General features: G+C 56.1%; 2 protein-coding genes across 4 annotated transcripts; one reads left to right on the forward strand and one right to left on the reverse strand.

Annotated features, from left to right (window-relative positions):
• The first annotated feature begins 77 nt into the window (after window positions 1–77).
• On the forward strand, window positions 78–8,333 carry ZNF219 (zinc finger protein 219). Of its 3 annotated transcripts, none has more exons than XM_059372406.1 (5): window positions 78–150; window positions 4,838–4,929; window positions 5,196–6,603; window positions 6,908–7,039; window positions 7,274–8,333. In XM_059372406.1, the coding sequence occupies exons 2-5, from the start codon at window positions 4,924–4,926 to the stop codon at window positions 7,873–7,875; spliced, it is 2,148 nt and encodes a 715-aa protein (XP_059228389.1). In that variant the 5' UTR covers window positions 78–150; window positions 4,838–4,923; the 3' UTR covers window positions 7,876–8,333. The 3 variants fall into 3 exon arrangements, with proteins under 3 accessions (XP_059228389.1, XP_059228390.1, XP_059228391.1); XM_059372407.1 differs by lacking the exon at window positions 78–150 and adding an exon at window positions 414–559; XM_059372408.1 differs by lacking the exon at window positions 78–150 and adding an exon at window positions 4,041–4,061.
• ARHGEF40 (Rho guanine nucleotide exchange factor 40) lies at window positions 8,188–27,962 on the reverse strand. Its single transcript, XM_059372405.1, is given in 25 exon segments — window positions 8,188–9,177; window positions 9,427–9,473; window positions 9,881–10,011; window positions 10,519–10,662; window positions 10,893–10,997; window positions 11,836–12,013; window positions 13,459–13,629; window positions 14,340–14,555; window positions 15,112–15,198; window positions 15,525–15,759; window positions 15,876–16,486; window positions 16,962–17,105; window positions 17,198–17,320; window positions 18,909–19,035; window positions 19,384–19,499; window positions 19,587–19,682; window positions 21,261–21,377; window positions 21,506–21,586; window positions 21,696–21,792; window positions 22,602–22,722; window positions 22,863–23,030; window positions 23,166–24,009; window positions 24,011–24,412; window positions 25,016–25,213; window positions 27,759–27,962. Coding segments are annotated over 24 exon segments (4,557 nt in total). The 5' UTR covers window positions 27,762–27,962; the 3' UTR covers window positions 8,188–9,177; window positions 9,427–9,431.

A 27,962-nucleotide genomic window follows, 5' to 3' on the forward strand; every position in this document is an offset into this window, starting at 1 on the left:
ACCGGGGAGGGGGCGGGGGCCGGGCCGGGGGCGGGGGGGCCGGGGCCCGGCGCATCTCCCCCGGCCCCACGTAACGCTGACGCCCGCGCCGCCGGCCCGCCGCCCGCCGCCGCCGCCGCCGCCCGCTCCGCCGCCGCCCGCCCGGGGCTCGTGAGTAGCCGCTCCCCCCACTCCCGGCCCCCCCCTCCGCCACCCGGCCCCCGCCCCCGGCCCCCTCCCCCCCACCCGGAGGGGGGGCCGCTCCGCGCGCCCGGCTCGGAGCAGGTGCAGGGGGCGGGGGCGGGGGAGGGGCGCCGGCTCGGCCCCAAGCAAACTTCGCCCAGAGCTCCTGGGGGGGCGGGGTGGGGGCGGCGGCCTCGGAAGCCGGGATAGCTGGGGGGCCTCGAGGGAGGGGGGGGCCAGGTGGGGGAGCCGGGAAAGCGTACACCAAAGGGGAAAGGCCAACGGGGGGGTGGTGGTGCGGACGTCTTTGTAGGGGCCCGAAGGCAGGGCGCGAGGGGCCTGGGGGTGCAAGGCGGCCGAGCCGGGAGCCTGAGTGGATGAGCGCCCCCCGGCTCAGGTAGGGCTGATGGGAGAGGGGGAAGGGACCCAAACTCTCCCGGAGCGGGGATGGGGGAGGGGAGAGGATGGGGGGTGCTTCCCTCTCTGCGTCCCAAACAAAGTGTCACAAAGAGCTCGGCCGGCGGCAGCAGCGGCGGAGGCGGCTGCAACTCAGCTTTTGTTCTCCGGGCCGGGGTAGCTGAGCCTTGGCCTCCCAATCTCCCAACCCTGCCCCCCATCATCCTTCTAGCTTATCTTCCCCGGGAGGGGACTGGGGTGCTGCTGGAAGAATCTCTTCTGCAGGATCACAGGTCCTGCCCTACTTGCCAACCTACTTCTGGGAGGGAGATTTTCCCAGAGGCTCTCCTGCCTACCCCCACCCCCTAATCTGAGGACTGAGACTCATATGGGTGCTAAGACTCTGACCTTTCTAGGGTCAGCTCCAGTTAAGGGGACTTAGGGCTGGCGCCATGCCCCCTCCCCCAAATCAAGGTCCTCTAGAACTTTCAGAAGAGGGGTCAAGTTGGGACATGCCTGGGAAATAAGATTCACCATGGTGGGGTGGCAATAGGTCAGCAGGTGTACCTTCCTCTTGTCTCCTGCTGCACATTTGGAGTCAATGATTGAGGTGCCATGCCCCCAAATCAGGACAGTGAGGATGGAGGAAGGAGGCTTTACCAAGAACTCAGTGTAAAAGATGGGCGTGCTGTGATGTGGGGTCAGTTTAGAGGAACTCCCTGAGCAGTGAGGTTCAAAGGGCCATGGATAGGAGACCATGAAAGTGAGCTACTGGCATGTACTTGCGATAAAAGTGGTCTTGATTCTAGACCACCTAAGAAGCCCCTTTTCTTTCTTACCTCATCTTGTGCAGCGTTAATCATAATTGGTAGCAGACTCCAGAGGTGTGGGATTCTCTACAGGGGGAAGAGCATCAAATAATAGAAAAGACCAGTGACAGAGGCTTCATCACAACTATACCTCAGAAGTCCTGAATCCTTGCCTCTTACACTTTGACCCTAAAAACTTTTGAACCATGGGTTTGAGGTCCTTCAGGCAGCAAATGCTTCTGTGTACCTGTCCTTGTTTCTAAGTCTTCTCACCAACCCTTCCAGCCCTCCCTAAAGCAGTAAGGTTGATGGTCCACACGCCCTTCCCCACCAGCTTTCCTAGCACACAAAAATAATTGGCCTGTTGCTTTGGAACGATTTCCGATCCCTATCCCTGGCTCTGTATCCCTATAGAACCCAAACAAGGGCCAGATAACCCCTGATTCCCAGTGAGGGCGGAAAGTAGGTCAGTACTCCTGTCTGGCCAAATCTCGTGGATGGTGTTTAGGGCCTAACTATAGAAAACTCTGTGATTATTGCCCACAGGCAATACATGCATGCTGTGGGTTCCAAGCTGGTTCATAGCTCTTGGACCCTGTTAGTGCTCTTTTCTGTTGAAAACAAAACAAAACAAAACACTAGTGGGATCAGGTGCCTGGGGCCTCCTTTGGTATGGAGATGACTCAGGAGGTCTTGACTGGGCCTAGGAAGGTGTCCAGGTGGGTTTTGTTGATTTGAGGCTACCCTCTAGGGAAACTTAACCCTGTTTGGGAATTCAGCTTCAATTTAGGCCTTCTTGTATATCACTTTTTTCCATCCTGGAAAATGCTATGTGTAAAGTAGGTCTTCTGTTTTTGTTTTGTTTTGGTGGAGGAAGCTTTGTCCTGTTCGCACTCTACTTGCTTCATATATGAGGTCAGCCTCCCATGAGGTATTTTGCTTGCTGTGCTACAGGCAGTTTTAGGGGCCCTAGAATCTTCTCAGAATCAGAATATGTGCCCATAGGTTAGTCAGCTATGACCATGCAGTATTCCCAGCCTCCCCCCCTCCTCCCCCACCATCTGCTTCCTCTGAATATACCAGATTGGCTGTACACCAGGATGTTCCGGGAATCCCCAGGAGAGCAACAGAATGTGATGGACCCAAATACGATGCCTCAGTAACTCATTCCAGGATGTACAAACTGTAACTGTCAGGACACTCCTTATAGCTAATTAAAATTCTTCTAGTTACATCTATTTTCTATTACACTTATCTATTTTCAGTGACATCTAAAAGGCCAAAATAATTCCTCTGGTACCACTGTCCCCCATCCCCCTCCATAGTTCCCAGATAGGAATTTTTAAAAATCCTCTAGCTTTTTTCAGTGCTTTATCTGTGGTGCTAAAATGGCAAATGTGGCCCCTCTAGCACTTCCTAGCTCTTCCTATGGTACGGAGCCAAGGTGGCCAAAGTGGCTCCTCTGGTAGCCCACTGCACTCTCCATGGTACTGAAGGGATGACCATTTGTTTTTAAAATCTCTCTGGGGTCCAGAAGAGTCCTGTGACTCAGAACCACAAATTTTTGAGCTGGATGGGACCATTAATATAAATTAGTCCAACTTTCTTATTTTACAGATGAGTAAACTGGGAGGTTAAGTGATTTACTGAAGGTTGCAGGGCTATTAATAGTCAGACTGGGCCCACAATAGCCTTGCACTCCTCAGTCCTACTCTTTAAATCACCTTTTGTGACACTATGCATGGAGCCTAGCTGGGCTCTTGGTCCCAGGAAAGGGATTTGTTTGGAGGATCCAGAAGATGATGGTGGATGCCCTAATTTGGAGCTACAGAAATACAAATGTTAAATGTGGTGGTGGAGGTTGTTTAATGACCCTTGGATGAGGACACTTTGTCAGTCAACCTCCTGTTAATAAAATTCCCGTAACCCAGATTTCACATGTAACAGGTACCTGCCCCTTTATGGATTCTTATCACATTCACATTCATTAAATGTCAAAAATTAAAGAAGGTTTGGACCTCCAGAGCCTTTTCTCTTTGCTGATAAGCAGGGCTGACTCCTGGCCCAGTTCTCTTCTGTTAAAGATCCTTAAGCAAAGTAACGCTTGAGTCCTTTTCTTTCTCAGTAACCCATTTCAGTTTCACAATGCCTATTGTATGGAAGTTCTTTATATCTCAAATATTCTTTCTATCTCAGGCAAAAAAATAGGTTAGGCCCACATTCATCCAGGCTCAACTGGAGACAATTCTGTATGTAAGCAGGAAGGTAGGCTGGCTGACTTCTGCTCATCTTCCCCAGGCCTGTTTCCATGAATGTTAATTCTGGGGTTGCCTCTAAGTCCTAATGCTAACTAACCTCTGCAGCTTAGAATCAGGAGAGCACCCCCCCCCACCCCCAAGCTTCTTCTTAGTGCTCTTCTCCTTCCTCAGAACTGGAGCTCTGCACATCCCAGGCCCAGGGAATTTCAGCCTGGAGAATTTTAACCCTTTCCTGCTCAGAGCATGTGCTGAGCCCCTATCTGTGCAGATGGCCCAGCCCCGCCCCCCGTCCCTCACTCCAGCCTCTTGAGCTCAGAGCCAGTGTAATCCTCCTCTTGTGTGAGGGAGCCTCTCCCCTGCAGAGAGAAGGAAAGCCTGCCTCGGAACAGCCCTGGACAAAGGGGCTGAGATGCCCCGTCAAACTGCAGGCTCCAAGGTTTGAAACACGGGGATGAATCCTATCTGTTATTTGTAGTTTTTAACCCCTTCCCCAGGCCAGCAGGCCCCTTAACTTCCACTCCTCCCCCAACTCTCTCTTCATTCCCTCTCCCTCTGGCTCTCTCCCCCTTCATGCCCCTCCCCCTCTGTCTGTCTCCAGACTCTCTGCTGCTGGGAGGTGTTTCTCTCCCATGCATGAATGAGTCTCTGTAATGAATGGAAATGAATGGATCTGGAATCCAGGCGGAGGGAGGGAGAACGAGGGGGAAAAGACAGAAAGACAGGATAAGGCCAGAAGGAAGGACTGTGGAGTGTGGAAGGATGTTTGGCTTATCGGTCAGTTAGGGGTCTGAGAGCAACTGGTTTCACTTGGATAACTGGGGGGGCATGGCAGGCCCACCCGGTTTGCTCATCAAGCTGCATAGCCTGACTTAAATGGGAGAGGGGTATACTGTGATGGTTTCTACCACCAGGGGGTGGTGATGGTGGTGCTGATGGTGGTGATGGTAAAGATGGTAGTGGTCGTTTGGGACTAGGAGTTTAAAATTACTACTTTGGGGGAAGACATCCTGGTTGTTAGGGAGCCTGTGGGCTGGGCAAATCAAGGAGTAAAAATTTTGAAGAGAGCAGCCCCTTCCTGTCTCAGGGTGCAAGGAAGGGTAATGGATAGGTTGCAAGAGTATGGCTGCTAAGGGTATGGGGTTGGGGGTGCCTCTTTCCACTGCTGAAAACCAGGACTCATCTTTCCCTCCAAACCTGTCTCTCTTGCTTTAGCTCTTCAGCACCTGTTGCCTTCACTAGCAGCTCTTCCTCCTCCTCTTCCCTGAACTCCCCAGAACCAAAGAATGTGAAGGGGGTCCATGGAGGTGAGTGAAGAAGCTCTGGCCTGAACCTGCAAGTACTTCCGATTATACTCCTTCCCTGCCCTACCTCTCTTAGAAGTTTTGTCTGTGGCCCCAACAGCTCAATTCCCATTCATGTCCCACTTCCCTCAGGGTGAGTGGGAAGGGCACTCGGTATTCCTGATTCAGGCCCCAACCCACCTTCCCTCGAGTTCTGGCCTTCCATGCCCTTGCTTTTCCCACAGCTGTCCCTTCTCAACCCCTTGCTCTACTCAGGTCTTTCTCCACAGGGCTCACGTCCCCGCGTTCCGGGCGGCCATTTAGCGCCCTCACCGCCCGCCTTCGACGGCGAACTGGATCTGCAGCGCTACTCCAACGGGCCAGGCGTGAGCGCCGGGTCTCCAGGGATGGGAGCAGTGGGCTGGTCCGAGAGTCGCGCAGGGGAAAGACGCTTCCCTTGCCCTGTATGCGGGAAGCGCTTCCGCTTCAACTCTATCTTGGCTTTGCACCTGCGGGCGCACCCAGGCGCCCAGGCCTTCCAGTGCCCACACTGCGGCCACCGCGCTGCGCAGCGGGCTCTGCTGCGCTCGCATCTGCGCACGCACCAGCCCGAGCGTCCGCGTAGTCCCGCCGCACGCCTGTTGCTGGAGCTGGAGGAGCGCGCGCTACTGCGCGAGGCCCGGCTGGGGAGAGCCCGAAGTTCTGGGGGCATGCAGTCCACCCCTGCCACTGAGGGCCTGGCGCGGTCCCAGGCTCCTTCGTCGTCCGCCTTCCGTTGCCCCTTCTGCAAAGGCAAATTTCGCACCGCGGCGGAGCGCGAACGCCACCTGCACATCCTGCACAGGCCCTGGAAGTGCGGCCTGTGCAGTTTTGGTTCCAGCCAGGAGGAGGAGCTGCTGCATCACAGCCTGACGGCCCACGGAGCTCCTGAGCGCCCCCTGGCGGCCAGCTCGGCTGCACCCCAGCCTCAGCCTCCGCCCCAACCTGAACCCAGATCAGTCCCAGAATCTGAGCCGGAGCCTGAACGTGAGGCAGCGCCTGCCCCCGCTCCCGCCGCTCCCGAGGAGCCCCCAGCGCCCCCGGAGTTCCGCTGTCAAGTGTGTGGCCAGAGCTTTACGCAGTCCTGGTTTCTGAAGGGCCACATGCGCAAGCACAAGGCCTCCTTCGATCATGCGTGTCCCGTGTGTGGCCGCTGCTTCAAGGAGCCCTGGTTCCTTAAGAACCACATGAAGGTGCATGCCAGCAAGCTGGGGCCGCTGCGCGCCCCGGGGGCTGGTTCCGGGGCTGCCCGGGCCCCCCAGCCTCCTGACCTGGGCCTGCTGACCTATGAGCCGCTGGGCCCCGCGCTCCTCTTGGCCCCGGCTCCCACTCCCGCCGAGCGCCGTGAGCCTCCGAGCCTCCTGGGCTACCTGAGCCTGCGAGCTGGCGAGGCCCGGCCTAATGGTGAGGGCGCCGAGCCTGGGGCCGGCCGCGGCTTCGGAAGCTTCCGCCCACTGCCCTCTGCTCTTCCGGCCCGGGCTCGCCGGCATCGCGCGGAAGAGCCAGAGGAGGAAGAGGAGGTGGTGGAGGCAGAGGAGGAGACCTGGGCCCGCAGCAGGGCGTTGGGCCCTCTGGCTTCACTGCACCCGCGCCCAGGCGAGGGGCCAGGGCACTCTGCGTCTGCTGCGGGGACCCAAGCAAGGTCCACCGCCACGCAGGGTATGTAGGGGTCTTTTCCCTCCAAGATTTCCACATCCGGGGCCCATTCTGACGCCACCACCGCCCTCCTTACCCTCCTCTTTAAAAGGGACCTCTTACTCTCGATTGTTTTCACTCCTGGAGGCCACTTTTCGAGGGGCATAGCACAACTCACAACAAATCCAACTCCTCAGCTTCCCTCAAATAGACTGTTTCCTTCTGGGGTCCCAGGGGAAGCAATCCTAAGGGGTGGGTGTGGGACGCGTGGCCCTGATAGGGATAGGGCAAAGGGCCTTTCTGACTTCCCTTAACGTGTGTGTTGCAGAAGAGAATGGGCTGTTGGTTGGAGGGACCCGGCCTGAAGGGGGCCGGGGAGCCACAGGAAAGGATTGCCCCTTCTGTGGAAAATCTTTCCGCTCAGCGCATCACCTTAAAGTGCACCTTCGAGTGCACACAGGTGAGGGGGGCAGCCTCTGTGGTCGGGAGGGAACTGAGGGGCAGGAACAGAGAGCGCTGCCTGAAACGCAGCCTGCAGTATGGCCAGTTGAGGTGGTTGGGGGAATGCTGCTCTGTTAAATGAGAGGCGGTGGGGTATGTTTTTCTGGTCCAGAAGGGCCTGTACAAAGAGAGAAATGCGGGTGGGGCCGGCGGTGATCGTGCTTCTGTGACCCTGTCGCACCCCTTTCACCAGGCGAGCGCCCCTACAAATGTCCGCACTGCGACTACGCGGGCACCCAATCCGGCTCGCTGAAGTATCACCTGCAGCGCCACCACCGAGAGCAGAGGAGTGGGGCGGGCCCCGGACCACCCCCAGAGCCGCCGCCCCCTTCCCAGCGGAGTGCGGCACAGCAGTCGGGAGCCAAGGCGGCTCCGCAGCCTGCGACCTGGGTGGAGGGCGCGGCGAACCCCCGGCCTCCTTCGAGCGCGGCGCCGGGGTCCCGTCGGAAGCCCGCCAGTCCCGGGAGGACCCTGCGCAACGGGCGAGGCGGTGAGGCCGAACCCCTGGACCTGTCCCTGCGGGCGGGGCCGGGAGGCGAGGCTGGGCCGGGGGGTGCCCTCCACCGATGCCTCTTCTGCCCCTTCGCCACGGGAGCCCCTGAGCTCATGGCCTTGCACCTGCAAGTGCACCACAGCCGCAGGGCTCGGGGCCGCAGGCCGCCCCAGGCCGACGCGTCCCCGCCTTACGCCCCTGCACAATCCGGAGAGACCCCTCCCAGTCCTCCTCAGGAAGGGGAGGAGGGCCCCGGGCTGCAGAGAGCAGGAGAGGCGGGGCTAGGAGGACAAGAACGGTAGGGAGCCCTCTTAGGGGCAGTTAGCTTAGTGAGCTCACCCCGCGGGAGCGGGGGAGTGCTAGAGGTAGTTGGGTAGAGCAGCCAGCAGGGGGCAGCGTGGGACCCATATCCCAGCCCCAGGCGGACCAGAGGTGGAGGGGGTGGAGGGCGTAGGAGGGTGGGCGGGCGCTACCCACCCAGCCCAGGGGAGAGTCACAGTGCCTTAGAAGTGGCAGGGGTGAGGATCAAAGAACGGGGTCCCAGGGCTGGCAGAGGGTTGTGTCCCTGTTGAGGAGCCGCTCTGCCAGTCTTTGCTGGTCCATAGGCGTGAGAGTTTATTTTTGTACAATGGGTGGGGGTGGGGGGCACTGTACCCTTCTAGCCCCTTCAGGGGCCCTGTAGACGTCGCTATTTTTGGTACGATTCCTGTCATCCCTGTCGCAGAGTTGTGTCCCCAATAAACAGGTGTCTTGAGGCACAGGGCGTTGTGTCTGTCTGCCTATGTCCTGTCCTACTTGAGCCATTTTGTCCGGAAATACTTCTTGGGGCACTTAAGTGCTCACCCAGAGAGCTTAATAAGGAACGAGAAATCTTGGGCTTCACCCCCAGACTTCGGCTTCAGTAGCTCTGGGGGTGGGGCCCAGGAATTAGCATTTAGCAAGTAGCCTAGGGGATTCTCATGCCCTACGGTCTGAGGACCTCATTTTGAGAACTGCTGGATCCCAGCTTAAGGATGACCCCTCAGCCTCAAGAACTGGGTGCAGTGGGAGAGGTGGAACTTTGCAGAGTGCATTGAACCTCCAAGAGCCACTGCGGGAGGGGCATTTTCCCACACCCACGCCCAGTTTGGGGCCAGGAACAACCCAGGGTCTGCGCTAGCTCTTCTAACACAAAGTATGAGTAAATACGTTTAATATAACAATAGTATTATAATAACAGTAATTACATGTATAAAGTTTGTAGTCCCCCCCCAATCCCCCACCGTCCTATAATGATTTGCAAAACTCCATTTCCTATGACAACCCAGAGTGGAGTCACCAGGAACCACAGCTGACCTGGCAGAGATGAGACTTCTAAGGGGAGAGTCTGGGTGGCACCACAGTAAGGGGAGAATGCAGGCTGTTGGGGGAGGGCCAACACGGAGCCGTGTCCTGGGAGAATGCAGTGGCCCAAGATGGGGAAGGACTGGATGAGAGCTCATTTCTCCCCCTCCAGGGCATGAAGGCAAGCAAAGAGTGGACACTTTGGTTCCTGCAGGAAGGCACCCGGCTGGAGAGAGCCAGAGATAGCAGCAGGGAAACATGCTGGTCCTGTGACCTCCTCTCTGTCCAGAAAGCAGAAGGAAGGAATTCAGTGCTCTTCCAGCCTCCACTATGTCCCACTGCCATCACGGCCCAAAGTGTGCTGAGAGGAAGGCCTCTAGCCAAGTTCTCCATCTTCTCTAGAAGCCAGGAGAGAAGAGGGAGATGGGTTGGGAGAGGGAAGAAGCCGACTTGCAAGAAGCTGGGGAAGGAAGGCAGTTGGTGCAAGAAGTTAGGAGTGTTGGATATAGTGGAAGGGGGCACTGACTCACCCAGGTCACAGAGGAGTGGTGGGGTCACTCAGGGCTCGGGCATGACTCTGCAAAAAGATGAACTGCAGTGAACTTAAAGGGCAAGGAAATGTCCTTTTTCCTATATTCGCCCCCCCCCCCCAGCCTGCCAATTCACCTCTCTTTCCTCCTCCCCCAGATTCCTCAATTTGGCTAATTTAATCCAAGTCCAGATACTTTTGGCATCCCCCCCACCTTTCCATCCACTTCTGCACTATGCATCTTATTAAAGATTCCTTTTCACATCTGACTTTGATTCCTCTCCTCTAGGTCAAGGGGTAGAGGAGAAAGGCAGACGACAATATATCCAACCTGTGGTCTTGCTGGGAACACAGGCTAATTGGTTCCCCCTGCCCCCATGAGTTGAATGAGAATAGCCCACTCAGAAAGTGGCTGAAGAGAGCACCCCACTTTCAGCCCTAGTATAGGGACTTACCTGCCGGGACAGCCCTAAGATCCCACCACTGGCCAGAGTGGGAGTGCTGCTCCCAGGGTGGGGGGGCTGCAGGTTGGGGCTGTTTCTTGGTCCTGGGGACACATCTCCAGAAGAGTCAAGTGTTTCTGGGGCTGGAGGGGAAGCTAGGGTGAGAGCAGGGTATAGACCCCCCCCCCAGATTACCTTAAGCAACCAAGCTGCTCCATCAGGGAAGAAAAAGCTCCATAGCAACAGGAAGCTGTGAGTCACCATAGCAATCCAGTTGTAAGAGAACCCCCCCTACCAAGAGGCAGGAAATTGTCAGCAGCATCATTAGAGCAACGAGGGAAGAAGCGACAGGAAACTATAAGGATTGCCGTGGTGAACCAGGAGGGTACAACAGGAAGCTGAGCAGTTTCCATAGAAACCCAAGGAGAGCTAGAGAGAGAGGTACAGAGGAAGTGCTGCTTAGCAACAGGCTGCTGTAAGCATTATCCTAGCAACCAGATGGAAGGCTCTTTTAGCAATGGGGAAGCTGTACATAGTTGTCATGGCAACTGGGCTACTTGGCAAGAAAAAGGAATTGCTTAGCAGCAAGCAGCCTGAACATCACCACGATGACCCAGCTGTTGGGAGCCACCCCTTGAGAGGTGCCTCACCCAGGGAAATTTGCTTGACGTCCAGATCCCAGGCCTCCTCCTCGACGCGGGCAGGCAGGGAGCAGGCTCCCGGTGAGAGGCCGGGAAGGGACGGGCCGGCATGCTCAAAGGATGACACGGCCACGGAAGCCCGGGTGCGGGCGGCTGCAGAGAGGGGGTTGGGGGGTGGGGTGCTGGTGTGGGAAAGCCCTCCTGGCTCTCTGAAATGACCCTCAGTCTCACAGAGGGCCTCCCAGTCAGTCCCACAATTTCTGGGAAGACATGTCCACTCATTGCCCTTCTTTACTTTTCTACCATGCCTCCCCACTATGCCCTCGCTCTCAAGGTCTTGACTCCTGGGAGTCGCCCCCACCCCCCAGCACTGTGGTCCTCACCTCTTCCAGTGAGCAAGGCACTCAGCGTCCGCTCCCCAAGGGCTTTGATGTCCAGGAAAGGTTTATTCCCAATGCCCATGGAGACCATCTGCTGCACTCGGAGCTCTAGGAAACAGAGACCCCGTTACCAATGGGGTCCTTCAGCTCCCTCTTGGCTCCAAGCCCCAGCACTGTCATGGTGGACTCTTCTGCTCCTTGCCAATTCTCATTCTTCTGGTATCTCCTGTTACCCTTGCTGTCAACTGTCACTATGTGGATGGTGACGGTGGCCCTTAACCACCTCCTCAGACCCCTGTCTCTTGTCTTCTACATGTTGCACCCTGCCCATTTGGCATCCCAGCCATCTAACTTCTAATACTCACCCTCTGCCCTTTAACGTGGGCATTAAGAGCAAACCTCTCATTCTTACACACCTTTCTAGTTTATCAAGTGCTTCCATAGATAATCACGTATTTCACCATCCCTATCATACGAAGATGTAGCTGTCACTTTCCATCTTTTCAAGATCAGTGGAATGGGGTTCAGAGAATTAAAAACAAAAACCCAGCCCCCAAAACACAGAACAAAGCACACAGAAACACTAGTCCGGGTCAAACAGCATGTAAATTCTGGAACCAGGATCTAGTGAACATTTCTTCACTCTCTTTCGCCCTGCCCTTTGCTCTCGCTTTTCTGAAATTGGTAGCTGCCTTTTTCCTTTTGGTATACCTTAGACTAATCTCTATGCCAGCAACCTCTCTCCAGTCAGAACTGGAATCATCTCCTAAGTCACTCCTTTTCCATCCCACACCCTATGGTCTTTATGCAGACTAACCTCCCATTGTAACCTGGACCCTAACTGAGCGCCCCCCCCCCCCCCCCCCCCCCCCCCCCCCCCCCCCCCCCCCCCCTCGCCCCACCCCCCCCCCCCCCCCCCCCCCCCCTCCCTGGCCCCGGCTCACACCCTTGTTGTGAGCCGCCTGTCTCCACAGCAGCTGGGCAATAGAACTGGTCCACTTGAGTTTGATCTCTGGTGAGGCTGCCTGCAGAGTGTATGCTTCTCGAGCGCGCCGCCGCCGGAACCACAACTCAAAGCAGAGTCCGCTGTCCCCGATGTTTTCTGTGAGCCCCATGTCAGCAGTCTGAGAAAAAGTGGAGGAGAGTGGGTGAAGACAGAATGAGTCCTGGCTAGATGGCACCACATGGAAAAGCACTACACTTAGCTTGGCATCTGGTAGATGTTCAGTAAATGTTTGCTCAACACCTACCATATGCCAAGTGTTCTACATTTAGCCTTCCTAACAACCATAATTTACAGAAGGGGAATGCCCAGAGACACAAAGTAACTTGCCCAGGGGCTTATCATAGCTTAGTGGAGAGAGAGGGTTCAAACCCACGTCTATGTTATTCCAAACCTAGGCTTCTTTTTCTCTATTCTGTACTCTGCCCCCCCGCCCCCAGGAGCTGGAACAAATGTAGGCAGACAAAGTTTAGAAACCCTTAGTGGGGGGCACCTGGGTGGCCCAGTGGATTAAAAACCTCTCCCTTTGGGTCAGGTCATGGTCCCAGGGTCCTGGGATGGAGCTCCGCATCAGGCTCTCTGCTCAGCGGGGAGCCTGCTTCCCTTCCTCTCTCTCTGCCTGGCTCTCTGTCTACATGTAATCTCTGTTAAATAAATAAATAAATAAATAAATAAATAAATAAATAAATAAATAAGAAACGCTTAGGGGGTGCCTGGTGGCTCAGTTGGTTAAGCATCTGCTTTTGCCTCAGGTCATGATCCCCGAGTCCTGGGATCCAGTAGAGCCCCATACCCAGCTCCTTGCTCAGTGAGGAGCCTGCTTCTCCTTCTCCCTTTACTGGCCACTCCACCTGCTTGTGTTCGTGCTTGCTCTCTCTCTCTCTCTCTCACTGCCAAATACATAAATAAAATCTTAAAAAAAAAAAAAAAAAGAATCTCTTAGAATCATGCCATACTGCCTGATCTAGGACTATGGATCTTTCCCTCTCTCTCTTTTTTAAGATTTTGTTTTTTAAGTGATCTCTACACCCAGTGTAGGACTTGAGCTCACAACCCTGAAATCAAGAGGCAGACACAGCTGACGGAGCCAGCCAGGTGCCCCTAGGACTATAGGTCTCTATTAATGTTTATCTGGATACCAAAGTAGTTTCTCTAAAGAAAGTCCTCCCTCCTTTTGGGTTTGGTTCCAGTGGTTCCATCAATTTAATCTATTAGAGAGACTGATAGATAGATAAATAAAGAGTCCTTTTTTGTCACCCCAAGAACCACCCCTAACTCAAAAAGCATATATTCTTAATGGGAAAGGTCCTCCATTCTGGCTTGGAATGCCTTGTGAGTATCCCACATGTATGATAAACCCCCAATGACAATAACAGCAATTTCTGTCACCTCTGGTATCCTAACCTGATAGGTGATTAAGGTCAAAACCTGTTTTAGATGATTCAGATTCTGAACCTGGGTTGGAGTTGAATTTCCAGAACATCTTGAGTTCTCGAGAACAACATGACTTCCTGTCCCATCCCTTTCTGGCCACCCCCCCCACCCGGCCAAGTCCCAGCATTCTACCTTAAAGGCCTGCTTATAAACAAAGGTCTCTGACCCTCCCTCAGGGCCCTTGAGCTTGCTGAACAGGAGGAGATGCTCAAAGAGAAAGACATGGCGAAGGCACTTCTTTCGGCCACAGATGACAGTGAAGGGGTCCCGGTGTAGGAGCTGGCCCTGCTCCTTCAGATCTGTCTGGGGAAAGGAAAAGGAAAAGCAATTGGCCCTGGAAACCTTTGGGTGTATTTTATGGGGAGTAAAAATGGGATTTATAGGGCAAGGGGCCTAATGTACAGGTTCTCAGACTGAGTTAGGAAATCAGGGAAGGCCTCGGCCTACAATCCATCCACCGATCACCACGCACAGCACACCTGGCCTGGCCACATAGTCCTGCCTCTCTAGACAGAAGGTACGCTCCAAGGGTTTAAAGTCTTGCATGGGGAAGCCTGTGGACACTGGGGATGAAGCACCATTCTGACCTGGGAAGAGAATCAGCAAAGAGCCAAAGGGGAAAGAGTCTATCACAGAGGAGGCAGGTTTGCCACCTGTTTTGGACTTTCTGGGCTAGAAAGAGACTAGCTAAGGGAGAATAAGGTATGTGTTGGGTGCTGAGATGCCTGAGGAAGTGCAGAGTAGATAAGGAAAGAGAAGAACTGGGAATGGAACAGGAAAGCACAGCCAGAGGTAGGATCATGGAATGTTGGGCAGGACATAGTTTCTTTATTTATAGATGAGGACACTGAGGCCCAGTGAAGTTCAGTGACTTGATCAAGGCCATCTAGCTGATTAGAAATTAGAGCCTGGGCCCTCTGACTTTGAGTCTGGTCCTCTTGTCACTAACCACACTGCTTTCTGAAGCCACAGGGCTGGGCAGTAGGAACTGGAGTGACGAGCCACGGCCTCACCTCACAGCCACGAACTGCCTCCACGGCCAGCAGGTCTCTGCCACGGGTCTCCTGTTCCCGGAGCAGCTGCACGGCAGCCCCAAGAGCCTGGCGCTCAGAACTCAGCTCAGGCCCAGCTTCCCTTAGGAGCTCCTCCAGGAGCCGTCCATACCGAGCCAGCTGCTCCAAGGGCTGCTGCAACGCCTGGGGCAAGTGAGGGCCACTCTCGGTGGAGCCCTGGTTGGGGAGGAGACAAACAGGGATGAAGCGGGGGCTGGCACTAGTGGGGGCTGAGCTGTGCCAGGAAGGTGGGTGGTAGGCCAGGCTTTGGGGGGTAGAGGAAGCCCCGATACTGCCAAAGGTAAGGTGAAACTTCCCTCAGAAAGAAAGCGGGTAGGGGGTCTGCCAGAATTCCACCATCCTCTGAATCTTGGAGAATGGAAGAGGAATACAGATAACCCCTTACAGTCTCTAGCTTCTAACTCTTGAAGTCATTTGATTCTCACAGCACTCTGAGTTAGATAGAGTGGACAGTGCCCCCATTTACCAGATGTAGAAACAGAGGCCCAGAGGAATCAAGAGTCTTGCCCAAAGTCCCTCAGGATCAAAACTCAGGCTCTCTTGGCTCCCAGTCGAGTGCTTGTGCCACCCCAGCACTTCGGGGAGATTACTGGTGGGAGAGGTTCCTGGACACATTCAGGAAAGCTTTTCTTCCCTGAGAGACTTGGAGGTGGGGTGTGTTTTAGGGCTTCCTGCCCCCTCTGCTTCTCATGGGGGTTGGAGCAAAGGTTACCTTGCTTGGGGGGCCAAGTGCAGCCAGACCATTCTCCAGTTTGTGTCGGTGTTTCACGTACTGGGCGTAAAGGCTGAACTGGTCCCCCTGTGCCAGTGGGGAAAGACAAGCCGTCACCTGGGGAGAGACAAGCCTTTCCCTTTCCTCCTCACGTCCTCACTATAGCGCAAAGGAGAGCCCGGCCGTTCAGGCTGCCCAGGAAATGACAGACTCCCATGCAGAGAGTGAAGGTCAGACAGCACTCGAGGACAAGGACACAGGCTGAGTGGATTCAGAGGGGCCCAGGGGCCCCAGAGTCTTGGACTGCACACTTTCAAGGGGATGGGGAACAGATACGGAGAATGAATACAGGGTGATTGGGGCTGAGACGTAAGAAGGGAGAGGACCTAGAAGAAGTGTTCGGGGTCACTCACATGGCGAAGGAAGCAGGCCCCAATGCGCAGGGGGTGGGTGGCACAGCCCTGAAGCTCCCGGAGAAAGTGTGTCCGATGGAAGCTGCGAAGCCTCTCCCGGGTACTCAGGGCTGCGGCCCAGGTGCCCCTTAGTTCGGGAGTCAGCTCGGGTCCCGGGGCCGGCACTGGCTCGCTCAAGGTGGCCACGTACTCTTGCTCACAGGCAATCAGCTCTGACACCAGACGCTGCTGGGCGCTGCAGGGACAAGGAGGGTCAAAGGCGGCTGGGGCCTGAGACCACCACAATATTGTATTCCTTCCTGCTGGGCACTTGGCTCGGCCTCTTGGGCAGTAATTGGCCTAGGCTCTCACCTGATGCTTCGCTTGCGCTCCATCCGGGGGGTACCTACTCCCCAGGGCCCATCTGGACCTCCAGCCCGGCCCAGCAGCACATGTTCCCGGGGCGAGCACGTCCTGTCTACCACCTCGGTACTGGTGACTTCCAGGCCTCGAATCAGCACAGTCCTCGGAGGTCTACCCTCTGCTTCTGGAGCCAAGTCAGGGCCCTCTTCTTCACAGTCCTCCCCACAGGGGGCCAGGGAGCAATGGGATGGGGCTGTGCGTGGCCCAGGGCTGCTGGGGAGCATCAGGGAACTAAGGCTGGGTGAGGGGCTGTGAGAGCCCCGGGGGGCCCCTCCGCTGCTGGTGCTGTCTGCCCTCCGTCGCCGATGGCCCCGTGGACTCGCTTCCTCTCCTAGCTGCTGCTGAATCCTCCTCTCCAGCTCTTGGCAGCGGGCCCGACAGCGGCCCCACTCTCTCAGGGCAGCAGGGCTGCCCAAGTCCAAGGCCAGGGCTCTCATCTCCTGGAAGGTGCCAGCACTCGGCTCCGGGGCCCGCCGCAGGGCCAGGGCTGCCAACACGGCCTCCCTACCGGGCCCCGCTCCTGCCAGCCGAGCAGAACCTTCATTCACCCATTCATGAGCCTGCCGGGCCAGAGAGGATGGGGATGGGTAGAGAAAGAGTGAGGTCCAGTACTGTTCACGCGTGCTGCCCAAGGACAGCTCCTGTCCTCTTTAGCTGATGGCTTCCCAGAGCCCACCACCCTCTCAGTCCTCTGAGAACACCCCCTTTCCTGTCCCAGCGCCACTGCGTGACCTTGTCACTCTGAGCTGGTACGGAGACAGAGGGGCCTGGATGAAAGAAGAGCCAACACTTACATGGAATTGATCAATGGTCGGCTCTGTACTAAGGGCTTCTTATATATGACCTATATTACACTCGTGGCAGTCCTGTGAAGGGGTGCCTATGGAGGCATGCTTGTCCCGGGTCATTCAGCAAGTAGGTTGCAGAGCCAAGAATCCAAAGAGATGGCTTCCTGGAGTCCCTGCTTTTAGCAACTACCTGATCAGCTTCCCCAGGCCGAAGCCGGGCTGTGGAAGAAAGAGGGTCTGCACACACCTGCTGGAAAAAACGCTGTAGCCGCAGCGCTCGATGGAGGCCACTCTCAGTCTGCTCCAGCCTCTGTTCAAAGACATCCAGGACCTTCTGGGAGGCAGTGTCCTCCTCCAGGGCCAGGGCCTCCCGTGCCTGGGCCAGGCGCTCCTGGAGAAGGAAGGCTGTACTCAAACCTGGTCCTTGGTCGCAGTCAGTTCCCCGCCCCCACTCTCCACCCCTGCCCCTTTCCCCCTTCTCACCTGAACCTCAGTGTTGAAAGCCCGGAATTGCAGCTCTGTCTCCTGCAGGGCAGACAGGGAGTCTCCGGGCACAGCAAAGCTAGCCAGCTGCTCCTCCCCTGGGCCTGAGAGCCACTGCAGCACCTGAGGCAGACAGGGCAGGACAGCAGAGCCATGAGGGAGAAGGAGCCTCCCTGTGGGAAGGAAAGCTGAGCTCCAGGTCCAACCCCATCACCCTGATCTATGGACCTTTGCGCAAACCATTTCATGCAGCCGTAATGTGGGAATCGTTAACAGCGGTTGGTAGTAGTTTCCTCAAGGGCTAAATGAGAAAGCACCAGAATGGGAAGCTGGGCTGGCAGGAAGCACTGAGGGAGGCGGGCAAGGGTTCCAGGCCCATGCCTGGAGGGGACATAGATAAAGCTGGTGTGAGCCTGAGGCAGTATGAGGACTGTCTGGATAACTGAGGAGGAGGAATTTCACATTCACTGAGTCCTCTGATGGGTGGGCAGAGGTCGCAAGGACCTGGCTTGAAGAGACAAGCCAGTGGAGTGTGTGTGTGTGTGTGTTCCCAGCTCTAGTTGCCTATTACGGCGATATAAGGGACTCTCATGTTGGTTCTGGGATATTTGACCAAAAAGGGATGGTAATTTTTTTTCTCTGAATTAAGGCTGGAAGCTGGGGTAGGATGGCCTGCAGACGAGAAGCTTGAGAATGTTCCCAATAATTTGACCATAAACATGTGTACAGTCATTTGCTGAATTCCTTTGGTCATCTTAACACCCTTGCGAGCTAAGTGTCGTTATGATCCCATTCTACAGATGTGGACTTGGGAACTCAGAGATGCTTCAAGATTTGTCCAACATTTCACTCCCAGCAGAGCTAGAACTCACGCTGAGAACTATAGACTCTTGATCCTGTGTGTTAACGGTTTTGAAAGGGGAACACCAGCTAATAAGCAAGCAAGCAAGCAAAGAGTAAGAGATACAATCCCTTGGATGCTGGGTTGGAGGAAGCCAATATGCAGAAACCCCAGAAAACAGAGAGCCCTGCCCTCCACTTTGACATTGACCTTGAGATGATGCCCACACATAGGTCCATAAGGCACTCATTCACCATATTTGGGGCTCTGGGGGAACAATCAGATTGCAAAGCCCCCTGTTCCCCTATCCCACATGTTAGAATAATCCCTGTGGGGCTCTTAACCCCAGGAGAGAAGAATCAAGGTTCAGAAAAGCCAGCCTCATCCCCGAATCTTCCGCACAAAGAGGCCTTAGCATCTTCCATTATCCTCTCTTTCCAAGGTGGAGGACGGTGGGACTTTTCCACCTTCAGGTTTGGGGAGGACATCGTAGAAAGAGTTGAGGGAACATGGATAGCAATGTAGCTAAAAAACTGGTATTAATAGACATTTATTATTTTGAGTTACAGGCATCCCAGAATCAATCAGCTCCTCCCAGAATCCCCTAGGGCACCCAAGCATCTCTTCTAATCTCACAATCTCTAAGGATTCTTGATCACTGTTGGGGTAGGGCAGGTCTAGGTTCTCTGCTGGGGCTAAGATGCTTTCTCCCTCTTGTTGAATCATACCCACCAGGCCAGCCTCTCGGGTAGGGTGAGGTGAGTTGGAGGGCCACCCGACCGAGCCATCAGCTGTGGATGTCGGCAGTAAAGGAGGGCTGGAGGCCAGGTTCCCAGGCCAAGTAAGAGTGATCTGGGGGTCCTGCCTCACCTGCTCGAGTCGATGCAGTCGCTGTCGCCGCTCCTGCTGCTGGGCATGCAGGTTGGAGAGGCGCACGAGCTGGTGAATGGCCTCGTCCACCTCCTGGTACAGCGCAGCTGGGCCCGGGCCCTCCAGCCTGGGCAAAGAAAGGGACAGAATGACCTACTGCCCCTGTCAACCCTTCCCACCACCCCACTGCATTCCATCCTTGCACAGCAGGCCTGGATTTGAATCCTGACTCTCCCACCGACTGACTAATCTTGGCCAAGGCATTTAACACTTCTGGTTCTCCAGATGCCTGTCTGTAATCATAACGATTACCTAGGGCCCTTATGCAAAGGTCATAGCAGGTGGAAAACATGATCTCCTGTGTAGGGGTATGCTCAGGAAGAATGATCTGACAGCTGAGGTTTATTGACAGCTCTCTGCTGTGTCTCCAAGCGCCCTGTCCACCTGCCCCCGCACACCCACCCCCCCCTCGTACTTGCTGCTATGGCTGGAACGCAGCCTCATCAGGATGGCTCCCCCGTCCCTCTGCAGCTCTGTCAGCCGGGGATCTGCCAACACCTTCTGTAGGGGCTCAAGCATTCCTACAGACTCCTAGGGGCAGGGAGCAGTCGACAGTAGGGGTTCCACCAGAGAATCCCCATCCCACCCCATCCTCTTCTGTCTGGTCTCATGTCCTACCTCTCCCTCCGGCTCTGCGGCTCCCTCCAGCTCCTCAATTGCTTGCCGCACAGAGCACAGCACTCCTTGGCACAGGCAGCACAGCCTCGCCACATCCTGAAACACACACACACACACACACACACACACACACACACACACGGGGATGGAGAGGGGGCAGCCCCAGACAATGCTTGGTTAGCTTCTGACTTTGTTGTTTACTAACTGTATGACATTAAACAAGCCCAGTAACCTCCCGAACCTCAGTTTGCTCCACTGTAAAGTCAGGACAAGATACACAGAATTTTGGGGTGCCTGGATGGCACAGTCAGTTAAGCATTTGACTCTTGGTTTTGGTTCAGGTCATGATTTCAGGGTCATGAGATGTAGCTCCGCACCAGGCTCCATGCTGGGCGTGAAGCCTGCTTAAGATTCTCTCTCTGTCCCTCCAAACCCGCATTCACGCTCTCTCTCTCAAAAAAAGATAGAGAGTTTTGTGAGGTTTAAAAGAGACAATACCGGGTAAGCCCTTAGTAAGGACTGGCACAGTAAACGCTTAGTAAATGTGCGTTTCCTTTCCCCCATCTGCACTAGGTTTTCACCCTGTAAAGCCTTCCTCTCTGCCTGTTCAGATCCACTTTGAGGTATAGCTTAGAGACCACATTACAGACCCCCTTTATTTATTTATTTGTTTGTTTTAAAATATTTTATTTATTTATTTAACAGAGACAGAGACCACAAGTAGGCAGAGAAGCAGGCAGAGAGAGGGGGGGAAGCAGGCTCCCTACTGAGCAGAGGGCCGGATGCGGGGCTCGATCTCAGGACCCTGAGATCATGACCTGAGCTGAAGGCAGAGGCTTTAACCCACTGAGCCACCCAGGTGCCCCAATTATTTATTTTTAAAAGATTTTATCCATTTATGATGGAGAGAGATAATGAGAGAGGGAATGCAAGCATGGGGGAGTTGGAGAGGGAGCAAGAAGCATGTTCCCTGCTGAGCAGAGCCTGATATGGGGCTTGATCCCAGGATGCTGGGATCATGACCTGAGCCGAAGGCAGACACTTAACGACTGAGCCACCCAGATGCCCCTGACATAAGTATTAAAGACCCCCTTTAATATTTAGCTCAGACCATGTTCATTTATCTTTTCTTGAATATTCATGTACTGAGATTCATAGAATCGGAGATTATATCACACTTGCTGTACTTTGTGGGTGAGGACCCCGAGGCCTGGATGTTGGTGCAGGGAACAAGTACAGAAAGGATACCATCTCTGGAAATGGGGCACAGTACCTTGTCCAAGGTCACACGGAACTAGAACCAGCCTTCCTGACTCTGTCCAGAACCCAAGTAAAGTTACCTTACGCTCTTCTCTAATAGCTTCTGACTTCTCTAATAGCTTCTGACTTCTGACTTATGTCTAATAGCTTCTGACAAAAACCATATGCTGCTTAACATCGTATTAAGAACTTATGGAATATACTCCTCTCATCTCCCCAGCAGCCCACGGTACATGCGTAACATTTTGCTCATGTTGGTGAACATAAATATGTATTGAATTGAATGGAAGGGAAATAAATCACTTTTCACCAGCCCCGTGGTCCTGTCTCAGATCTGCCCTCTCTCTCCCAGAATACCCTCAGCTGGGTCATTCCTGGCTCCCCCTCATCCTGGGTAGGGGAGGTGAAGCTTACCTGGTGTGTCTCTACCCAGTAGCTGGGAGAGGGTTCCCTGTGACCTCCCAAGTCCCATGGCAGCTCCTCTGGTTTGGCCACTCTTTTCAGATCACTCTCTGACAGCAACTCAGCACCCTAGAGACACATGAAGGCAGGGGATTTCTGGCCTGGCCACCCAGTGTTCGGGCACCAGCCTGGGGCTCTAGACATCCTCTTCTCTCTCCACTACTCAGGGGGACTAGCTAGGAGCAAGGAGCTCAAACCTGAAGTCCACAGAGTTCAGCCACAGGATCGTCCTGAGTGAGAGCCAGCAGTCGCTGAATGAGGGGAGGGTCTCCTAAGTCCTGAGGGCAGAGAAGAGTAACACCAAATAGTGGGCAACTGGGTGGCCTGGAATGGCCACCCGGGGAAGAGTTAGAGTCAGGAGAAGTTCCTGTGTCAAGGGCTGGTTACCTGAAGTTGACTTAGAACAGAAATGAGGGCTGGAGGCAATGGGGGTGCCTTTCGAAGGTCCAGCAGGATGGACAGCCCCAATATCTGGAGATCAGGCCTGTAGGGGCAGAAAGAGCCAAGGGGGCAGTGTGCACGCACATGTGTGTGTTGAGGGGATGGTGGCTCGGGGTCTGGTTTTACTGTCACTAGTCCTCAGGAGATGTCAGTGTCTGGTACTTTCAGGAAGTAATGGGCAAAGAGTCAAAGTGTTGGTTTTTGTCCAAGAGGCACTGCCCTAGCATTCTGGAGTCTATATGCAGATGATACGAAGTCATAGGATCAGGGTCTGGAAAACCAGGACCACTATGCTCTGGAAAGGTGTAAATTCCATTCCAGTATATGGCATGGTGCTTGCTAGATTCTTTTTTTTTTTTTTAAAGATTTTATTTATTTACTTATTTGATAGACAGAGATCACAAGTAGGCAGAGAGGCAGGCAGAGAGAGAGAGAGAGGGGAGGAAGCAGGCTCCCTGCTTGAGCAGAGAGCCTGATGTGGGGCTCCATCCCAGGACTCTGAGATCATGACCTGAGCTGAAGGCAGACGCTTTAACCCACTGAGCCACCCAGGCGCCCTGCCTGCTATGTTCTTGAAGCCCACTAAGTAGCTGCTGAGTGAGTAAACCAAAACCCTGATAATCTAGGCAGTGTCTTAGGATACTGAAAGTCAGCAGTGTTGATTTTGAACATTGATGAAGATATCCTGGAGGTCAGAGTTCGGCAAGGTCAGTGGACAGTGGCTTAAAAATTGAGGGGTGAGGAAGTCAGTATCCTAGAAGCCAGGAAGACAGTGTCCTGAGAAGAAAGGAGGTCAGGGCCCTCATGAGCAGGAGGTCAGTGTTCAGGGTGCCAGTGGTGGGCCTCAGTTACCTGAGCAATGAGTGGAGGTAATGAAGAGCAGTGCTCAGCATGTCTCTGGAGGGTGGGGGCTCCTCAGGAGGGCACGGTGGGGTAATGGTCAGCAAAGCTCGCCCACTCTGGTCCACCCCTCCTGAGGACACAAAATGGCCAGGCTGTCCTGGCTGGGGGTAGGCCTTGGCTACCTCCCATCCACCCTGCCTCCCTCCACAGCCCACCCTGATCACTTCTCTTTCCTTGACCCCTGTCCCTTCAAAACTGATGCCCACTGACCAGTCAGGACGAGGAATCCAGACGCCATTAGGTCCCAAGCTATATCCAGGTCATCCGAGATAGATACTGGAGCAGCCTCTTCTGGGGCACTGTCCCCTTCCCCTTCCTGCACCATCTCCGGGGGTGGTGCTGGTGGGTCTGGCAGGAGCCCTTCTGGACCTGCGGGTCCTACACAGAGAGAAGCAGAGCTATGGGCCTGAGGAGGGGAGGGTTCCGGCTGTGGGGCTCCGACCTCCTCCTCCAGCCCCCTTCCAGGCCCAGTCTATGCTGGCCCTTGCCCTGCTGGCTTCGGTGTCATCTCACCTGCCACACCTGCCAGACTGGAGCCCTCCGGATCCTTCTCTCTGGCTGTCTCTTCTGTGGGTCCACAGCCTTCTGAGGGCTGAGGCTCTTTTTTCTCTGCTGGTTTGAGCTCCTCTTTCAGCTCTGACTCTGGCTTCCCTGAGCCTTTGTGCTCCTCCTCAACGGGGCTATATCCTGGGGGGTCATGCTCATTTGGTGGGGGCAGAGTGACAAGGACTTCCAGGTGGCTGGCCTCCTCTTTGACCTCGGGGCTCAGTGGAGCACTGTCCCCTCCTCTACTAAGAGCCCCTCTGCCTGCAGCACGCTTCTTTCTCCTGTTTCCTTTGCCTGTTCTCCGAGGGGTGCCAGGGGGTCCTTCAGCCCCTTGGCCTGCCCCTCCCCCAGCCTCCCCCAGTCTCAGGGGACAAGGTTCAGAGGCTTCCCCCAATGTCTCTGCTGGAGACTCAGACACCTCTAAGGCTGTTGCTTCTGGGAGAGCCTCAGCTCCTGGAGGTGATCCAGGGGAGGCTCTGGTGCTGCTTCCCTCACCCGGTGGGCGTGCCCCATCCTGGTCCCGAGGCCCCAGGCCCTTTTGGTGCATCCAGGCGCGGTGTCTCCTGTGCCGACCCTTCCCTCCAGCACCCTTCCGGGTGGGTACTGTCCGGGTCCTGGAGAGGCCCGAGGGGCCCTCAGCATCCGTGGGGCTCCCCCTCACAGGCAGTGTCACCTCCAGCAGCTCCACGTACTCGCCTTCAGGTCCTTCAGCGGGGGCATTGTGCCCATCACCAGGACTCCGGGTGCCCAGGGCCTCCTCGGAGAGTGGAGGGCTGGGGAGCCCTGGGGGTCCAGAGGGCAGTTCGGGGGGGCAACGTGCTTGGCCGATGTCCAACCATGAGGCCCCCTTTGTGCACAAATCGTGGGCAGATGAGTTCTGCCCAGGGCAGCCGCTGAATTCCAGAGGGCGCAGAGAGGAGGCAAGTACTGAGGCGACCTGTGGGCCGGTCCTTATTGATGCCCTGCAGCCACTCAGGCGTGAACAGGTAGGCGCAGGCCTCATTGGGCACAGGCAACTCCTGCACCCGCCCGCCCCCTGGGGCCAGGCACTTGAGTGCCAGGCGGGGCGCTTGGGCTGCGGAGGGCACCACTTGCAGGTAGAAGTCTCCTGGGCGCAGCAGCTGCCAGGGCAAGGCTGCCAGCTGCACCACCACCTGCTCGTGCAGGCAGAGTGGCCAGCCCTCGTGGAAGAAGAGGAAACCGCTGTACTGGGCCTGGGGAGAGAGGTGCAACGTTGCGCTCAGGTTTTGCTGAGGAAGCCAGCCAGAGAGGGCAGTTAGCATGGGACCATCCTAGGTAGTGCTGCCCTGTGGCCTGATGGGTTATAATCCTTGGGGATCTGGAGGGGTATCTCAGGATGTTCATGGAGCAGAGGGAGGGAATGGGCTGGCCGGTTTTCTGGTAGTAGGAAGCTTCTCTAGGAAACGAGTTCCCTGTGTGGGAGAGTAACAACTGAGTCATTACAGAGACATGGTCAGCAGATGCCATTGTCTGGGAGGGCTCAGAGACTCTTAAGAGTCTTTATATCTGTAGAAGTGAAGGATCTCTGTTGAGTCATGTCTGGGGGAGTTAGGTATCTTGAGAAATCATTATGGGGGATGTCTGGAATTGGGTCTGGTGGGTCTGGGTTTTCGGGAGTTGATGTTTCTTAGGGGTTAATATTGGGGGAAGACGAGTGTCCTTCTGTGTGTTAGGACGTGAGTGGCCTCTGCCTTGGCCGGGGGGGAGGTCAGTGTTGGGAGGTGACACCTCTGGGGAGAGGGAAATTAGTCTGGCTAGTCTCTGGAGTGAGGGAGTGGATCTTAGGGGCCACTCACACAGGCTTCCTGCTGGACCTTGGCAAGCAAGTGCTTGGCGGGCACCAGGAAGTCCAGCGTGTACCTCAGGGCATCCTCCCGATAAGTTCTCTCCACCACCTGGAACACCTGGCCCAACAGCGTAGGGGCTGTCGCCTCGAAGGGGGGGTACAGGGCGGCAAGCGTGCTCTGCACACAGTCCTCCACTGGCTCGGGCTCCTGGGAGAGAGAAGACCAGCTGCAGATCCCTAGAGAGCATGGCCCCCCGGGACCACATCGTGTGCACGGTGTGTGTTCAGAGAGGACCCTCAGGAAATGCTGGCTGAAGGGGCCTGGGATGGCCTCCGTGGGTCTGGGGCAGTCAGAGTGCACAGACCCAGCAGGGCACTCCACACTGGAGCTCTGAGACTCTGGCCCTGGAGATCCAGGGAGCATTTGTCAGGAATGTCTCTGATCTTCTGATCAGGCCAGTCCTGCTTCTTGTGAGTTGGGACCATTGCACAGTTCCTCCTCAGGACGAGACAGTCTTCTGGGCCGCCAGAAGATGTAGCAATGGCTGAGAGAGTTGGCAGGGTGGAGGGCCAACTCGCAAGCAGCACCCCACCCCACGGGTGTAAGGACTACGGACCTCTAACTTAGGTGGCAATGCCACCACCTCGAATAATCATATTCTAGAGTTGGTCACTGGGTGAGAAGGAGGAGGACTGGGAAGAAGGAGGACTGAAGGGCTGTCCCTCTGACTTGCTAGCGACTATTCTCTTCCAGAGTGGCTTCAGAGCAATCACCCATTCCCAGAGCCTGTGGGATTGGGTTACAAAGAACTGGGTGGGGGCAGCCAAAAGAGGAAAAAGTCACAAAAGAAACACGTGGGGAAGGGAGGAGGCCTTGATGGTATGTATTTTTCCAACTCCAGTAGGACCTCTCGGCCAACTCCACCTGCCACCACTGTCTCAAAAGACAGCCCTGCTTCCTCTGCATTTGCCTCCCTAAGTGCATGATCAGGTCTCTTTCTCAGACCCTAAAGAAGCACCCCCTCAGGCTATTCCTTTGCAGACGAATTTCTCTTTCAAGATGGCTCTGAAGTTCTTTTATCGGGTTTCTTTACTGTCGGTGGCAGGGGGCTACGCTGCAGTGTTCATCAAGTTCTCTCCCACCGCCCTCCACCCCCAGTCCTGTCTTTGCCCTGCAGTCAAAACTGCATTTTTTACCAGTTGCCCATCTGTCCCGACCCTCTGCGAAACTAGGGCAGCCACTCCAGAGAGGGACATTCAGTGCGTCAGCACCGAGACCCAGCCCCAAGGTGTGTGGGCGAGCAGACAGACCCCCCAGTGTTCCGGGGACCCGGCTGGCGCGGTGAGAGTGGGTGGGGGGGAGGGTGTAGAAGGGGGGCGGGGAGGCAGAGTGGGCCGTCCGATCGGAGGCCAGGAGGGGGCAGCTAGAGCTTGAGTAGCGAGGCAGCTGCAACCCATTAGGGGCGGTGAGCTCATGGCTGAGCGAGAGTCTCAGCCACAGGAAACTGCAGCGGGAGGAGGGGAGGAGGGGTCTGGGGTGGGAGGCGGCGGGCAAGAGCACAGAGACCGGGCCTCCAGTCGGCCAGGACCAAAAGGAGACCATTGAGACTGAGTCAGCTCTCCCTGGCCCAGTTCCTCTTTTTTCTTGCTCCAGTCTCCCTGCCAGGGGGTGCCCTTCCTTCTGCAGAGCAGCAGCCCCGGTAGTGCTCCTCCCCCCACCTCCTGGCAGTGAGCGCCCCCTGGCAGGGCCTCCCCCCTCCTCCACTCTGCAGCGAGCCCTCACTTAGCCGTGGACCTCCCCCACAGCCCCCAGCAGTGAGCGCTCTCTCCGGCAGTGCCCACTCCTTGCAGTGATTCTTCAGAGACAACTTCTGGAGTGAAAGTTCCCAGAATAGTGTCCACTCCTGTTGGTATGGATTCCCCCTTAACAGTGCCATTCTGCTTCCCGTGTCCTAAGTTGCTGCTGCCAAGAGTCCCCTACCTCATGCAGGGAGCTCCCGCTAGTGTTTCCTCCCCTCTGCAGCGGGAGTACTCGGAGACAGTGCTTCGGTTCCCTGCAGCGAGACCTCTGGGGTACTCTCCCCCCCCCCCCATCCTCGGTCTCTTGTCTGCTCTGGCAGCGTCACGCCCCCTGAAACTGTGAGCCCCCCTCCTCACTCAGTCCACTATCCTGAAGGAGCCCCTCTTTCTCCGCGGGAACTTCCCTCTTTGGCCATGTCCCTGGCCCCAGCCCAGCCACAGCTGCGGCCGGTCCCCCAGGGCCGGATGGGTGGGCCCAGCTCACCGGGCTGGGGACTGGGATGGAAAATGGTGGTTCCTGGCAGGTCAGTTCTCATGACCCGGGGCTGGGCCCCTTGCAGGGCCGCAGCACCAACCCGCAGAGGTTTCCCGCGGCTAAGGAGCTGGGACCCGGAGGGGCTGGGAAGATCCTGCAAAGGAAGGCACAGGTCCGGACAGAGGAGGGCGGGGGGACGTGTGTGGATCGGGGGAGCGACTGGAGGGAGGATGGGGGAGGGGGCGGAGAATAAGGGAAGAAAGAAAGAGTGAGGGCAATACCCGGTGGGGACAGAGCCAGACGGTGGGGCAGACAGACAGACAGATCAAAGAAAAGAAGGGGGGATGGGAGGAAGGAGAGTCTCAGGAGCGCTCAACAGACCAAGGCGGGCGCAGGAGGCAACGGGCTGGGGGCTGGCGGGCCCGGGCGGGCAGCGCGAAGGAGGAGGGGGACACCGGGGCCGCGACGCCGGACTTACCATGGCTCGGCGCGGGGCCGCGTCCGACGCTCGGGCGGGCGGGGCCGGGCGCGCCGCCGCCTCCCTCCCGCCGCTCGCGTCTCGCTGGGTCTGGCTAGGGGACAGCTCCGGCCGCGGTGGCGGATCGGCCCGCTCGGGCTCCCAGGCCGCGGGGCCCCGCCAGGGAGGGCCGAGACGGCCGCCCCTCCCCGCCCCGCCCTTCAG

The sequence above is a fragment of the Mustela nigripes genome, chromosome 13 (genome assembly GCF_022355385.1).
Source record: "Mustela nigripes isolate SB6536 chromosome 13, MUSNIG.SB6536, whole genome shotgun sequence".
Lineage (NCBI taxonomy): Eukaryota > Metazoa > Chordata > Mammalia > Carnivora > Mustelidae > Mustela > Mustela nigripes.

Bases quoted from the DNA above. Each gene is read 5' to 3' on its own strand.
- ZNF219 (XM_059372406.1), top strand. The intron at 6,604-6,907 runs GTATGTAGGGGT...TGTGTGTTGCAG, and splicing joins AAGGTCCACCGCCACGCAGG to AAGAGAATGGGCTGTTGGTT. The intron at 7,040-7,273 runs GTGAGGGGGGCA...CCCTTTCACCAG, and splicing joins GCACCTTCGAGTGCACACAG to GCGAGCGCCCCTACAAATGT.